Consider the following 16,590-nt stretch of genomic DNA (forward strand, 5'->3'; position numbering starts at 1 on the left):
CATTCCACTCCACTCATTTTTTTTATAGACCTCTATCATATCTCCCCCCTCAGCCGTCTTTTCTCCAAGCTGAAGAGCCCTAGCTGCTTTAGCCTTTCGTCATAGGGATGTTGTCTCATCCCCTTTATCATATTCATTGCCCTTCTCTGTACCTCTTCTAATTCTGCTATATCTTTTTTGAGATGCTGTGACCAGAATTGCACACAGTATTTGAGGTGCGGTCGCACCATGGAGCAATACAAAGGCATTATTACGCCCTCATTTTTGTTTTCCATTCCTTTCCTAATAATACCTAGCATTCTATTTGCTTTATTAGCCACCGATGCGCACTGAGGAGAGGGGTTTTTTTAGCTGCTGCCACAGAGGGTTTCAGCGTATCAATGATGACACCTAGATCGCTTTCTTGGTCGGTGACTCCTAATGTGGTACCTTGCATCACAGAGCTATAATTCGGGTTCCTCTCTCAAATGCATCACTTTGCACTTGCTTATATTAATCGTCATCTGCCATTTGGGATGCCAAGTCTCGTAAGATCCTCTTACAATTTTTCACAATCTTCTTGCGATTTAACAACTTTGAATAACTTTGTGTCATCAGCAAATGTAATTACCTCACTAGTTATTTCCAGCTCTAAGTCATTTATAAAGTATGTTAAAAAGCAGTGGTCCCAGCACAGACCTCTGGGGAACCCCAATAGCTACCCTTCTCCATTGAGAATACTGACCATTTTACCCTACTCTCTGTTTTCTATCTTTTAACCAATTCTTAATCCACAATAGGACATTACCTCCTATCCCATGACTTCCTAATTTCCTCGGAGTCTTTCATGAGGTACTTTCTCAAATGCCTTTTGAAAATCCAGATACACAGTACTGACCAGCTCACCTTTATCCAGGGCGCTTTCTATTTCACTTTACACAATCTGCTTCAGGGAAACATAGGACCTTTTCAAATCAGTACTAGCAAAAATCCAACAATGATAGGCCACTGCTAAAGAAATGTAATAGATTGGTGAGGCAAGGTTTTCCTTGACTAATCCATGTTGACTGTTTCATTAATCCATGCTTGAAGCTGTTTTGTATGGCATGGATTCCTGACAGTGTCCCTAGAGACACTCCTAGATATACAGGAATTTCTTGAGGCAGTTCAACACATCTTAGTCTTAGTTTACAATATGGCTTCAGATTATACAAAGGATAACACAACCCACACACGCCTTACTCTTACTTTATTACAGGGCTTCAGATTATACAAAGGATAACGCAACCCACACAGTCCAACACATGTCTCTTACTTTACTACAGGACTTCAAATTATACAAAGGATAGTTCAACTCATACAGTCCTCAAACAATTTTATAACCATCTCATTACCCTCCCCAATGCTCTTAAAGGGGCAGGCCACTGAGATGCTCTGTCGAAGGTAGCTCAACAATTGCACCATCAATGGTAAATAACCACCACACAATGGGGGAATGAGTGCTTCAAAATATTACTATACTATAAACACTCAAAAACTGAAAAGCACAATCTATTCAATTCAAAAACCTCCTAGAACAATTCAAAGAAGTGGAGAAAAAAACCTCATTAAACCTGCTCTAAAAACGTATTTTAACAAAAATAGACCATATATCATCATCGGTGACTAAAAAAAACAAAAAAAAACTCCACTTCCATAAAAACAGAAAAGCAAAAATATAAACTGTGCTCTCAAAAAAAATTAAGAGAATATACTGTGCTTCAACTGTGTCCAAAAGTTCACTCTCTCTTTATATCAAGGCAAATGTCTTTTAAAGCCATGTACTTACCTTATCCTTCTTCAACATAGCGGCATGCTATCATTGCAGTCTCCCGACAGGGTATTTCCTGTTTCGCTTTACACAAACTGCTTCAGGGGAATATAGGACCTCTTCAAATCAGTACCAGCAACAATCCAGCAATGATAGGCCACTCTTAAAGCTGCAAGCCTGAAAGTGGCATCAGAGTAGAGGCAGTTTCATCAGGATAGCAAGGATAGTAGAGGACATATTTGATCCAGCTCAACTCCCATATCTTCACTCAGGTAAAGCCTGTTATTGGGGAGGGGGGGGGGGAAGGGTGATATCTTCTTTCCTTCAGAGGGTGATGTCTTCTTTCCTTCAGAGAGGTGCCTTGTCTCACAGGTTATGTCTGGAATAGGAGAACACTGTCTTCTCGTCTGGGAGCTGTCTTCTTACACAGTGTATTGAGGGGAGGGCTGCTGCCTTCTCACACAGTATCTGGAATTGGTGGTGCCATTTCCTCATGCCGTATTTGGGGGGACGGACGGACATGCTGTATTCTCATATAATGTCTTGGTGTTGTTTCTTTGTACGTGTCTGGCTGCGTACTGTCTCAACAAGGATTCCAAACATTATCCACAATGACTCCAAGACCATTTTCTGGGTGGTAATACCTAATACAACAACCAAAAAAGTTATAAGGGGTGCCATCTCCTCATTCAGTGTTTGGTGGGGCAATGGGAGATGTAGAATTCTGTTTGTGCTACTATTGAATACCATGCAGGCTTCAAGAACAGTGACCCCTAGTTCTTCCTAGCTTGGTTCTTATGTCACTGCAGAAACTGCCAAGGTCCACTCTTTTCTCAGGTTTAGGAGGAGGAAAATGGTTTGATGTCATAATTCTTTTTTTCTCTCTCTCAAATCAGGACTTCCCATCCTTTCCTGATACTGACGGTTCCCAGCAGTATCATGTCCTTGCCTGGTAATCGAAGACCATCTACTGCGTCTCGAAGGTAAGATTGCACAGGATAGAGGCAATCCTTAGCTGCTGTTCATTTGTCCTGTTTTGACTCACTGGTTTCTTTCTGCTTAGTTCAAATCAAGGCGAGCTCTGGTGCCATAAGCCTTCACGCACAACTGTTTGGTGCCATGAGCCTTCCATGTGCAATGATCTGTGTCTTTTCCCCTAGTTTATTATTTCCTTTGCAGCTTGTTTAGTCCAGTCAGTGACTGTCCTCAACTGAAAGCTATAAATCACCAAGCCTTTCCTCAGCATCCTGCAGTTGTAGGTTCTAGGTACACCCACTAGGTGTCACTGTCAAGTGATAATTGGAACGCCTAGTCCCACCAAGGATTGTGAACCTTGTCTGTGCAGCTAACACCAGGAAATAGAAGTTGGGCCTGGTGGTCTTTTGCATAGCAACATACAGCAATACCACTCATCCACTGGGCTGGCATGCAACTGTTTCTCATATTAACAATTTATTTCTCTCCACAGTCATATTTGCATAGGAGGTTCCTCTCTGTGTCTTTCCTCTTTTTATTGTATTCTCTCATCTTGGCTCTGTACCTGTACTTGTATGCAGGGCTGCCCCTAGGAGGACTGCAGGGAAATCAGCCTGTGAAGGATTCCTTTAATGTTTTATATAATTAAAATAAAATTCAATGTGATCCTCTTCTCCCTTCCTGTGTATGATTCCATCTCTCTGGTCCTGTGTGTTCAAACTTCAGATCAAAGCTGGCAGAAGAGGCAGGAGTCCCAGGTAAGAATATCTGCTCTCCACCTGCCCGTGGGATGGAGGGGAGAGAGGATCATATTAATGAGGCAGAGAGCTGTGAAACAAGAACGCTCCAAAATCTGGTACCTGGGGCACCTGCACCATCCTCTGTTTGGTGTTTGTGGATGTGATTGGATTGATCCAACCTCTATTCTATGGTTTGGGGGGCAGGCTTTGCTTTTGGGGTGAAGGTGTAGCACCAGAGTTTGTTGTTGTTTTTCTTACAGTTTAGTACTGTGTATGGATTGCATGCGCAGTTTTATTTTGTACTTTTTGTGTTTTTGCATTAATTGATCATTTGATGGAAGGAGCAGGTTTTCCTCACTCTTTAAGTCGCCTTCATCATCTGCATCTGAGAAACAGGCTCTTCTTCCTGCCTGCAGGCGGCCCTCCCCACCTGTGACCATGAGAGACACCTATGGCACTTCATCCCTGAGCAGCAGCAGTAACTCAGGCTCCTGCAAGGGCAGTGACAGCAGCCCCACCCTCAGGTAACACCAACCTTATCTAAGTAATGACCACACCGCCACCTATAGGCTGTATCAAGGATTATTTTCTGAGCAAAACAATGCGCTAGAGCATCTCCACTATTTAAGAAAACTTCACTGGCTGCAAGTCCCTCAAAGGATCCAATTTAAATTATTGAGTATGATACGTAAAATTGGGGGAATTCCCCAGGATATTTGACTAGATGGGTAATCCCAAACTCCCCTTGAGGGATTTTATGCTCAGAACCTGACCTTCTTTTAGAGATTCCATCTATTAAGAAATACAAATTAACAAAGGCCAGAAATAAAGATATTGTTGGACTGGCTCCTGTTGTATGGAACCATCTTCCCAGAGAATTGAGACAGGAACAAAATCATTATTATGAATAGGGCTGAAAACTTGGAAGGTGATTTGTAGATGGGTTGAGTTGGATCATTTGCTCTAGAATTTGATTGATTGTTTTATAGCCCTTTTAGGGTTTTTTTTTTTTTGGGGGGGGGAGATCTATGGAGCAGTTGATATTGGTATAGTTAGACGATTATTATCTAGCTAGGCATATTTGACGTGTGTTGTTAGCTTTGTTTTGTACTTTCAATATTTTATTTTATTTTTATAACTGTTTTCACTTCTTGTGTAACCCACCTTGAATTTCTTGTGAAAAAAGTAAGATATAAATTCCATTTTAAATTAGATAGAAATTTTACAGAAACCAATTTCATTCACCCCTGTTTTTTTGGCATTGGAAGAATGCAAGAATGCCCTGCATGCATGATGGTAATGGAAGCTAGGGAAGCAATATTGAGTCATCGTAGGAAAAAAAAAGTAATTTTGGTTAATATGGGAAAGATATATTCAGAGATTATCCTCTAAAGTGCAAAGTATGGTCATTACTGTTAGAGGTCTAAATTATAAGTTCATTCAAGCCTTTTCTTTAGACCAACTCTATAGAGGGGAGGGTAATTTTAGCAAGAGGAGAATGAAGAAGGGGGTATGTACTGGGTAAGCAGGCTGAGTCTCACAAGACTCAGTATAAAAACCTCTTCTGTTAGATTGTATCTTTTGTTTCTTAGGAGGGAGATTATGGGAAATAGAGGTATGGATGGATTAGGAAGGAAGAATGCCATCATTTGATATAATATTATAAATATGTGCATTTTAGATGCCTATTTGATGGTATATTTTGATTTGTTTAATATATTGCATAAGCTGTTATTACTATGGGGGTGGGGGGTATCTTTACTTGAATGTTTAATAAAATCATTTAAACACAAATTAGATAGAAAACTGGCTGTTATACAAAAATAGAGGAAGCAATACCACCCTTTCTTAACTAATGATGAGATTCAGGTAACACTATTGAGTAACAGGTGTACCCCCAAATTCAAGAAACATCACTGTTGCCTGGGTAAATGACTAAACCTTCCCCTGCACAAACCCAGCTTGCACCACTCTTGACTGAGTAAATATATCCTCCCCTCCCCCCCACCAGTCAAGGAACAGCAGTGACCAAACCCCCACTGCATAGCTAATGGCAGCACTTCCTGAGTAAAGTTACACCCCTAATATTATCATACTTACATACCAATATTACTGAGCTCAGGTAACATTACTCTCAGAGCCCCAACAACATTCCATTCTCATCCAAGACAATATCATTCTCATCTCACTCCCAGTGTCAACATTCTTAACCCTCCAATTCCAGAGACCTCCTTCACCGGAGAAATGACCAGGCCCAGATAATACCTAGGTAGCACAATATTCTCCTCAGTAATGACCAAGCTTAGATAATACCACTCTCTCCCAATTAATGACTGCATACCCGGAGAACAGCAGCCTTGCCCTCAACATTCCCACAGAGCACCACCTTCTCACAATCAGCCAGTTAACATCCTCACTGCCCTCCTCCCTCCCCACATGGAACACCATCATTTGAACAGTCACCACACTCCCTACATAAGGCCACCCTCACTTGTGTTGCCATTGTTATCCGCTTTCTTCATCCAGATAACACCACTCTCACCTAATGACCCACCCACCCCTCCCGGATAACTTTCAATACCCCACCTGAGTAATGATCACACCCACCATGCCTAGATAGTATGCAGTTCCCCTCACCTGAGTAATGACCACACTCCAATAACACCCAGTACTATGACCTGAATGACACCTACTACTCCCAGATAACACCCACCACCCCCACCTGAGTAATGAACATACCAGTCAGACCCAGATAGTATGCAGTATTTTCACCTGAGTAGTGACCACACTGGCCATGACCAAGTAACACCTAGTACCCTCACCTGAGGACTGACCACACCCAGACTAACATTCAGCACCCTCACCTAACTAAAGCCCTTGCCTAGATAATGAGGTGTTACATACAATGGGGGTAGTACAGGCAGGGATGGTAACGGGGGATTGTCCCAGGGTGGACTGTATGGGTAAGGTAATGTTTGGGTTAATTAGTGTTTTGTTTCTGCAGGCGTCCCATGAAATACACTTTGTGTAGTGATAACCATGGAATAAACCCTCCCACCCCTGAGCAGTATCTAACACCCCTGCAGCAGAAAGAAGTTTGTATCAGACACTTGAGAGCTCAACTAAAGGATGCAATGGATCACCTGCAGGACAGGTGAGAAGTTGTGAGGCTAGAGAGGTCTTGTGAATAAGGTAATGGTCTCCTTCCTTATCCAGCCCAGATACACCCACACTGCCTCAGATACCCTCTCTTCTCCACACCATGCACTGCCACTCAGCACCCCATTACTTATCCACAACCCACACTGCCTTTTACACACTGGAGTGGAGGAGTAGCCTAATGGTTAGTGCAGTGTCCTGAGAACCCTCCATTGCCCCAGGTACAAAATAAGTACCTGTACATAATATGCAAACTTCTTTGATTGTAACCGCAGAAAAGCAGTATATCAAATCCCATCCCCATTCTCTTTCCACACCACCACAATGCCTCTTACCCTCGCATTACTCCTCCAAACCCCACACTGCCTCTTAGCCCCTCATTACTCTTTCACTTCCTACACTGTCTCAACCTCCCATTACTTCTCCACACCACCTCTTAACCCCCCCCCCCCCCCCCCATTACTTCTCCACACCGCCTTTTACACACTGGAGTGAAGAAGTAGCCTAATGGTTAATTCTCATGATTCAAGGAAAGTGAGGCCTTGGGCCATGGCGAAGTTGGCTCCATCTGTGTGGTGCAAGTATAGCATAGGTTCCCACTAATGGCTGCTGACACAGTTGTTTGACAAAGTCCAGGAACACGTTGGCCGGAACGCTGGAGCAAGGCCAGGCAGGAACAAGTTGGCCAGAACGCTGGAGCAGGGCCGGGCAGGAACAAGTTGGCCAGAACGCTGGAGCAAGGCAAGGCAGGGCCGGAACGCTGGAGAAAGGTAAGGCAGAGCCGGAACGCTGGAGCAAGGCAAGACAGGGCTAGAATGCTGGAGCATGGCAAGGCACAGTGAAGTCTGCAAGACACCAGAAAGCCTGTTGCCGAGGCAGTGGTTGAGTGTAGGGCACTTCCTTAAATACCTTGCCAGAGTGCAATGTCATCAGTCAGTGCCATCTTGCAGGGGTATAAAAAGGAAGTTCAGAGTTCCAGTAAGTAGAACAGATTCTTCAGGCACAGGAAAATGATGGAAACCATGGAAGACTTCTGAAAACAGGTGAGGGTCGTGACAGCACCCCCTCACCAATCCCTTGGGCTTGGAGGGATAGAGGCGATGAAAACGTCTGATAAGTGCATGGGCATAAACATCAACAGCAGGTTCCCACGTACTATCCTCAGGTCCAAAGTCCTTCCAAGCAAGAAAATAGTGTAGTCTTCCCCTAATCATCTTAGTGTCCAGAATATCTGGTACCTTAAATTGTGGATCGGCTGCCACCGCTGGTGTGGGTGCATCTCCCAACAGAACGACTGGCTTAAGTAGGGACACGTGGAAGGCATTATGGATGCACATAGAAGGGGAAGCCACAGCCGATAAATGACTGGGTTCAGCTGATGTAGTACCAAGAAGGGCTCAGTGAACCTTGGTGAGAACTTCTGGGATGGCACCTTAACCTGAGATGTTTGGCACTGAGCCACACCTTCTCCCCGGGGTGAAATATTGGAGCCAGTCGTCGTTTGCAATTGGCCTGTTTCTTGTGGGGAGCTGAGGCTTTAGTGAGCAGTTGCCAGGTCTGGCCCCAAATTCCATGATGTTTCTGACTATCTGTTGAACCACTGGAGTGGTAAGAGAGAGGTGGACCGGCACAGGAATCCAGGGTTGTTGTCCATACACCACATAGATGGGAGAAGATCTTGTAGATTCACTATGTGATTGTCATAACAGAATTCAGCCCAAGGAAAAAGAGGTGCCTAGTCATCTCACTGACGTAGAACAAGTGATCAATGAGTAGTGTGAACCAATGGCACTTCCAAAAACACAAGGGAGTCAAAGAAATGTCATACACAGATATTCATGCACTACACCTTTAAGACTCAACACGGTACCGTATTTTGGTGCTAATCATGCCTGTCTCAGGAGTCTAAAAACAATATACATAAAGCGAATGCTACATACCTGTAGAAGGTATTCTCCGAGGACAGCAGGCTGATTGTTCTCACTGATGGGTGACGTCCTCGGCAGCCCCTCCAATCGGAATCTTCCTAGCAAAGTCCTTTGCTAGCTCTCGCGCGCCCGCGCGCACCGCGCATGCGCGGCCGTCTTCCCGCCCGAAACCGGCTCGAGCCGGCCAGTCCAGTATGTAGCAATACAATACACTTCAAGGGAAGACACAACTCCAACGGGGAGGCGGGCGGGTTTGTGAGAACAATCAGCCTGCTGTCCTCGGAGAATACCTTCTACAGGTATGTAGCATTCACTTTCTCCGAGGACAAGCAGGCTGCTTGTTCTCACTGATGGGGTATCCCTAGCCCCCAGGCTCACTCAAAACAAGAACCATGGTCAATAGGGCCTCGCAACGGCGAGGACATAACTGAGATTGACCTAAAAAATTTACCAACTAACTGAGAGTGCAGCCTGGAACAGAACAAACAGGGCCCTCGGGGGGTGGAGTTGGATCCTAAAGCCCAAACAGGTTCTGAAGAACTGACTGCCCGAACCGACTGTCGCGTCGGGTGTCCTGCTGCAGGCAGTAATGAGATGTGAATGTGTGGACAGATGACCACGTCGCAGCTTTGCAAATCTCTTCAATGGAGGCTGACTTCAAATGGGCTACCGACGCAGCCATGGCTCTAACATTATGAGCCGTGACATGACCCTCAAGAGCCAGCCCCGCCTGGGCGTAAGTGAAGGAAATGCAATCTGCTAGCCAATTGGATATGGTGCGTTTCCCTACAGCCACTCCCCTCCTATTGGGATCAAAAGAAACAAACAATTGGGCGGACTGTCTGTGGGGCTGTGTCCGCTCCAGATAGAAGGCCAATGCTCTCTTGCAGTCCAATGTGTGCAGCTGACGTTCAGCAGGGCAGGAATGAGGACGGGGAAAGAATGTTGGCAAGACAATTGACTGGTTCAGATGGAACTCCGACACGACCTTTGGCAAGAACTTAGGGTGAGTGCGGAGGACTACTCTGTTATGATGAAATTTGGTGTAAGGGGCCTGGGCTACCAGGGCCTGAAGCTCACTGACTCTACGAGCTGAAGTAACTGCCACCAAGAAAATGACCTTCCAGGTCAAGTACCTCAGATGGCAGGAATTCAGTGGCTCAAAAGGAGGTTTCATCAGCTGGGTGAGAACGACATTGAGATCCCATGACACTGTAGGAGGCTTGACAGGGGGCTTTGACAAAAGCAAACCTCTCATAAAGCGAACAACTAAAGGCTGTCCTGAGATCGGCTTACCTTCCACACGGTAATGGTATGCACTAATCGCACTAAGGTGAACTCTTACGGAGTTGGTCTTGAGACCCGACTCAGACAAGTGCAGAAGGTATTCAAGCAGGGTCTGTGTAGGACAAGAGCGAGGATCTAGGGCCTTGCTGTCACACCAGACGGCAAACCTCCTCCACTGAAAGAAGTAACTCCTCTTAGTGGAATCTTTCCTGGAAGCAAGCAAGATGCGGGAGACACCCTCCGACAGACCCAAAGAGGCAAAGTCTACGCCCTCAACATCCAGGCCGTGAGAGCCAGAGACTGGAGGTTGGGATGCAGGAGCGCCCCTTCGTCCTGTGTGATGAGGGTCGGAAAACACTCCAATCTCCACGGTTCTTCGGAGGACAACTCCAGAAGAAGAGGGAACCAGATCTGACGCGGCCAAAAAGGAGCAATCAGAATCATGGTGCCTCGGTCTTGCTTGAGTTTCAACAAAGTCTTCCCCACCAGAGGTATGGGAGGATAAGCATACAGCAGACCCTCCCCCCAGTCCAGGAGGAAGGCATCCGATGCCAGTCTGCCGTGGGCCTGCAGCCTGGAACAGAACTGAGGGACTTTGTGGTTCACTCGAGATGCGAAGAGATGTACCAAGGGGGTGCCCCACACCTGGAAGATCTGTCGTACCACACGGGAGTTGAGCGACCACTCGTGAGGTTGCATAATCCTGCTCAACCTGTCGGCCAGACTGTTGTTTACGCCTGCCAGATATGTGGCTTGGAGCACCATGTCGTGACGGCGAGCCCAGAGCCACATGCTGACGGCTTCCTGACACAGGGGGCGAGATCCGGTGCCCCCCTGCTTGTTGACATAGTACATGGCAACCTGGTTGTCTGTCTGAATTTGGATAATTTGGTGGGACAGCCGATCTCTGAAAGCCTTCAGAGCGTTCCAGATCGCTCGTAACTCCAGAAGATTGATCTGCAGATCGCGTTCCTGGAGGGACCAGCTTCCTTGGGTGTGAAGCCCATCGACATGAGCTCCCCATCCCAGGAGGGACGCATCCGTGGTCAGCACCTTTTGTGGCTGAGGAATTTGGAAGGGATGTCCCAGAGTCAAATTGGAGCAAATCGTCCACCAATATAGGGATTTGAGAAAACTCGTGGACAGGTGGATCACGTCCTCTAGACCCCCAGCGGCCTGATACCACTGGGAGGCTAGGGTCCATTGAGCAGATCTCATGTGAAGGCGGGCCATGGGAGTCACATGAACTGTGGAGGCCATGTGGCCCAGCAATCTCAACATCTGCCGAGCTGTGATCTGCTGGGACGCTCGCACCCGCGAGACGAGGGACAACAAGTTGTTGGCCCTCGTCTCTGGGAGATAGGCGCGAGCCGTCCGAGAATCCAGCAGAGCTCCTATGAATTCGAGTCTCTGCATTGGGAGAAGATGGGACTTTGGATAATTTATCACAAACCCCAGTAGCTCCAGTAGGCGAATAGTCATCTGCATGGACTGCAGGGCTCCTGCCTCGGATGTGTTCTTCACCAGCCAATCGTCGAGATATGGGAACACATGCACCCCCAGCCTGCGAAGTGCCGCTGCTACCACAGCTAGGCACTTTGTGAACACCCTGGGCGCAGAGGCGAGCCCAAAGGGTAGCACACAGTACTGGAAGTGGCGTGTGCCCAGCTGAAATCGCAGATACTGTCTGTGAGCTGGCAGTATCGGGATGTGAATGTAGGCATCCTTCAAGTCCAGAGAGCATAGCCAATCGTTTTGCTGAATCATGGGGAGGAGGGTGCCCAGGGAAAGCATCCTGAACTTTTCTTTTACGAGATATTTGTTCAGGGCCCTTAGGTCTAGGATGGGACGCATCCCCCCTGTTTTCTTTTCCACAAGGAAGTACCTGGAATAGAATCCCAGCCCTTCCTGCCCGGATGGCACGGGCTCGACCGCATTGGCGCTGAGAAGGGCGGAGAGTTCCTCTGCAAGTACCTGCCTGTGCTGGAAGCTGTAAGACTGAGCTCCCGGTGGACAATTTGGAGGTTTTGAGGCCAAATTGAGGGTGTATCCTTGCCGGACTATTTGTAGAACCCACTGATCGGAGGTTATGAGAGGCCACCTTTGGTGAAAAGCTATCAACCTCCCCCCGACCGGCAGGTCGCCCGGCACTGACACTGGGATGTCGGCTATGCTCTGCTGGAGCCAGTCAAAAGCTCGCCCCTTGCTTTTGCTGGGGAGCCGCGGGGCCTTGCTGAGGCGCACGCTGCTGACGAGAGCGAGCGCGCTGGGGCTTAGCCTGGGCCGCAGGCTGTCGGGAAGGAGGATTGTACCTATGCTTACCAGAAGCATAGGGACCAGTCTTCCTTCCCCCGAAAAATTGTCTACCTGTAGAGGTAGAAGCTGAAGGCTGCCGGCGGGAGAACTTGTCGAATGCGGTGTCCCGCTGGTGGAGAGACTCTACCACCTGCTCGACTTTTTCCCCAAAAATGTTGTCCGCACGGCAAGGCGAGTCCGCAATCCGCTGCTGGAGTCTATTCTCCAGGTCGGCGGCACGCAGCCATGAGAGCCTGCGCATCACCACACCTTGAGCAGCGGCCCTGGACGCAACATCAAAAGTGTCATAAACTCCTCTGGCCAGGAATTTTCTGCACGCCTTCAGCTGCCTGACCACCTCCTGAAAAGGCTTGGCTTGCTCAGGGGGAAGAGCATCAACCAAGCCCGCCAACTGCCGCACATTGTTCCGCATGTGTATGCTCGTGTAGAGCTGGTAAGACTGGATCTTGGCCACGAGCATAGAAGAATGGTAGGCCTTCCTCCCAAAGGAGTCTAAGGTTCTAGGGTCTTTGCCCGGGGGCGCCGAAGCATGCTCCCTAGAACTCTTAGCCTTCTTTAGGGCCAAATCCACAACTCCAGAGTCATGAGGCAACTGAGTGCGCATCAGCTCTGGGTCCCCATGGATCCGGTACTGGGACTCGATCTTCTTGGGAATGTGGGGATTACTTAATGGCTTGGTCCAGTTCGCAAGCAATGTCTTTTTCAGGACATGGTGCAAGGGAACAGTGGACGCTTCCTTAGGTGGAGAAGGATAGTCCAGGAGCTCAAACATTTCAGCCCTGGGCTCGTCCTCCACAACCACCGGGAAGGGGATGGCCGTAGACATCTCCCGGACAAAGGAAGCGAAAGACAGACTCTCAGGAGGAGAAAGCTGCCTTTCAGGAGAGGGAGTGGGATCAGAAGGAAGACCCTCAGACTCCTCGTCAGAGAAATATCTGGGGTCTTCTTCGTCCTCCCACGAGGCCTCACCCTCGGTGTCAGACACAAGCTCACGAACTTGTGTCTGCAACCTCGCCCGGCTCGACTCAGTGGAACCACGTCCACGATGGGGGCGTCGAGAGGTAGACTCCCGTGCCCGCATCGGCGAAGCTCCCTCCGCCGACGTAGTCGGGGAGCCCTCTTGGGAGGTGGCCGCAGCCGGCACCGCACGCGGTACCGACGTCGGGGACCTCACCCCGGGCGATGGGCCAGTCAGCGCCATGCTCGACGGTACCGAAGGCGCAAGCACCGCTGGTACCGGAGGGGTAGGGCGCAACAGCTCTCCCAGAATCTCTGGGAGAACGGCCCGGAGGCTCTCGTTCAGAGCGGCTGCAGAGAGGCTGAGAGGTCGATGCAGGCGTCGACGTCAGAACCTGTTCCGGGCGAGGAGGCTGTTCCGGGCTGTCCAGAGTGGAGCGCATCGACACCTCCTGAACAGAGGGTGAGCGGTCCTCTCGGTGCCGATGCCTACTGGGTGCCGAATCCCTCGGCGACCCAGAACTCTCGGTGCCGACATGGGGAGGAGACCGGTGTCGATGCTTCTTCGATTTCTTCCGAAGCATGTCACCGGAGCTCCCCGGCACCGACGAGGAGGACGTAGAATCCATCCGTCGCTTCCTCGGGGCCGAGACCGAAGAGGGTCGATTCATGGGCGGAAAAATCACGCCGGCGAAGTCAAAATCCGAAATGACGAATTCGGAGCACCAAAAACTTTAAGGGAGAAAAAATCTCGACCGAGGCCGAAAGAGGCCTACCCCGACGACGAAAGAAAACTTACCGGGGCAAAACTGGAAATACGGGAAGGGGAAAAAGAACCCCAAGGGGGTTTCGGAGCACTTCCCGACAGATAATACTAAACTTTTCCGAAGAAAAAACACGTCAATAAAACACGGACGCGCGAGGTCGACTCTTCGGGGCTCGACACGACCAAAACACAGCCGTACCGAGTGCGGACGAAAGAAGACTGGCCGGCTCGAGCCGGTTTCGGGCGGGAAGACGGCCGCGCATGCGCGGTGCGCGCGGGCGCGCGAGAGCTAGCAAAGGACTTTGCTAGGAAGATTCCGATTGGAGGGGCTGCCGAGGACGTCACCCATCAGTGAGAACAAGCAGCCTGCTTGTCCTCGGAGAAAAATATGAACATATAGAATTCAAACGTAAAATGCAGAAAATTATATATAGAATACATGAAAACAAGATATATGCCATATTTAAACATTAAAAGCATAGTATTAAATAATTTAAAAACTCAAAACACTTAAAAGGCTTATAAAAAAAAAAACAGAGCTTACTGGTGTTTAAAACTAATATTTAAAAAAAATGAAGTAAATAATTGAACAAATAAGTAATAAGTGGAAATTTCTTAAAATAAATAAGACTCATGCTCAGAAGAAAAAAAACATGTAAAATTCAACATAAAATTACTAAGTGAAAACTATAAACATACATATACAATGTTAATACAGTGTAACTGAGTGAATACAATGAAAGCGGAGAAAAATCCAAAGAGCTTAAATATACACAAATATAGCAAGAATGCTATTAATTACGCAAAATGGGTTCCAAAACAACAGAGTGCATGACAAATGCAAAAGGCTCATGTGCTATCTGAGACTATTGCATAGACTGGTATACAGAATGATAAAACCACATATATGCATGTCATAAATACAGAGAACTGGGGAACTGTGTCACTAAACAGAACAAAGAAAAAGTGTTCCAAAGAAAAAAGGTACCTGAATTTAAGTAGAAATGCTGTGTATAAGGGAAATTAAATCTGTGAACAAAGGATAATATGTGAGAATGAACAAGGCTTGTGCTGCAATGAAAAGAAAACAGTGACAGTGAGCAAATCTTTGTGTAAATGCAGTAATAAAACTAAAAAGTGAATAGAGAAAAGAAACAAATGCAGAAGAGTGAAATCTATTTGAGTGGGAACCGCGAATAAACACGGTGGAAGGATCGCAGTAAAACAAGTAATTAAAGAAATAGGTACACGGAAACAAAAACATGAGACATACCTTGCGGTGCACAGTGTGAGAAAACCATCAATTGGTGATCTGAATTTACGAACGGAAAAGCATTAATATATCATGCCTCTATAGAAACGCATAGCTAAAAAAATTGCAGCGATCAGCTTAGGATTTGTGATTGAAAGAGTGAATTACAATATTACAAAGAGAGACACAGATCAGACGAAAGAAACGAGAGACATACCTTGTAGTGCACAGTGTAAGATGACCATCAATCAGTAATCTGAATTTACAAATGAAAAAGCCGTGTATGTGATGTGCAAGAGATTAAATATCATTACTCTGTGAACACGCATAGCTAAAAAAGTTGCAGCAATCAGCCTAGAGTTCATGACAGAAAGAGTGAAGGACAATCCTACAAGGAGAGACACAGACAGACTAAACAATGTAAAATGCGGTAGCAATATTAAAAAAGACAAGGCAGTTAGACAAACCTTCTAAATGCAGTTGTAGAGATAAGCGGCCAAAAAGTCCAGCTTCATTAAAAAAAAGCAGTATGTCTCCGTGTGTGTAGGAGAAGGCTGATATGGCGTCACTCTTGTTTGGCACCAAAAATGATGTGCAAGCTTCTCCTGTGTGGTGACATCAAAAAATGTAAGGACACTGAAAGTGAAGGAAAAACCCAGGAGGCAAAGGGGATGAGGACAAGGGATACCAACAAAAGGAGCTGTCCATTGCAAGGAAAGTTGGGTAAAATGAGCCATTTTGCATATAGTAACATAGTAGATAATGGCAGAGAAAGACCTTTACTGTCCATCCAGTCTACCCAGCAAGATAAACTCATATGTGCTACTTTATACAGTATGTATACTTGACCTTGATTTGTCCCTGCCATTTTCAGGGCACAAGCCCTGCCTCCCAACCAACAGTGCTGCCACCCAATCTCTGCTAAGCTCCTGAGGATCCATTCCTTCTGAACAGGATTCCTTTATGTTTATCCCATGCATTTTTGAATTCCGTTACTGTTTTCATCCCCACCACCTCCCGCGGGAGGGTATTCCAAGTATCCACCACTCTCTCCGTAAAAAAAATACTTCCTGACATTTTTCTTGAGTCTGCCCTCCTTGAACCTCATTTCATGTCCTCTAGTTCTACCGCCTTCCCTTCTCTGGAAAAGGTTTGTTTGCAGATTAATACCCTTCAAATATCTGAACGTCTGTATCATATCACCCGTTTCTCCTTTCCTCCAGGGTATACATGTTCAGGTCATCAAGTCTCTCATACGTCTTATAATGCAAATCCCATACCATTTTTGTAGCTTTTCTTTGCACCGCTTCAATACTTTTTACATCCTTTGCAAGATACGGCCTCCAAAACTAGCACAATACTCCAGGTGGGGCCTCACCAACGACTTGTACAGCGCCATCAACACCACCTTTCTCTATACA

The 16,590-nt window shown here is 46.9% G+C and overlaps 1 protein-coding gene across 3 annotated transcripts in view; it reads left to right on the forward strand.

The window, feature by feature from the left end:
* Positions 1 to 16,590, forward strand: part of SNPH (syntaphilin) — a 126,364-nt gene that overhangs the window by 48,874 nt on the left and 60,900 nt on the right. Inside the window, exons 2-4 of one of the 3 annotated variants that reach the window (XM_030213212.1) lie at positions 2,686 to 2,772; positions 3,846 to 4,028; positions 6,509 to 6,658. In XM_030213212.1, the coding sequence (XP_030069072.1) occupies positions 2,729 to 2,772; positions 3,846 to 4,028; positions 6,509 to 6,658 (377 nt within the window). In that variant the 5' untranslated portion in view covers positions 2,686 to 2,728. The remainder of the gene's footprint in view (positions 1 to 2,685; positions 2,773 to 3,845; positions 4,029 to 6,508; positions 6,659 to 16,590) is intronic. The other 2 variants (XM_030213213.1, XM_030213214.1) reach the window with 2 other exon arrangements.

The sequence above is a fragment of the Microcaecilia unicolor genome, chromosome 8 (assembly GCF_901765095.1).
Source record: "Microcaecilia unicolor chromosome 8, aMicUni1.1, whole genome shotgun sequence".
In the NCBI taxonomy this organism is placed as follows: domain Eukaryota; kingdom Metazoa; phylum Chordata; class Amphibia; order Gymnophiona; family Siphonopidae; genus Microcaecilia; species Microcaecilia unicolor.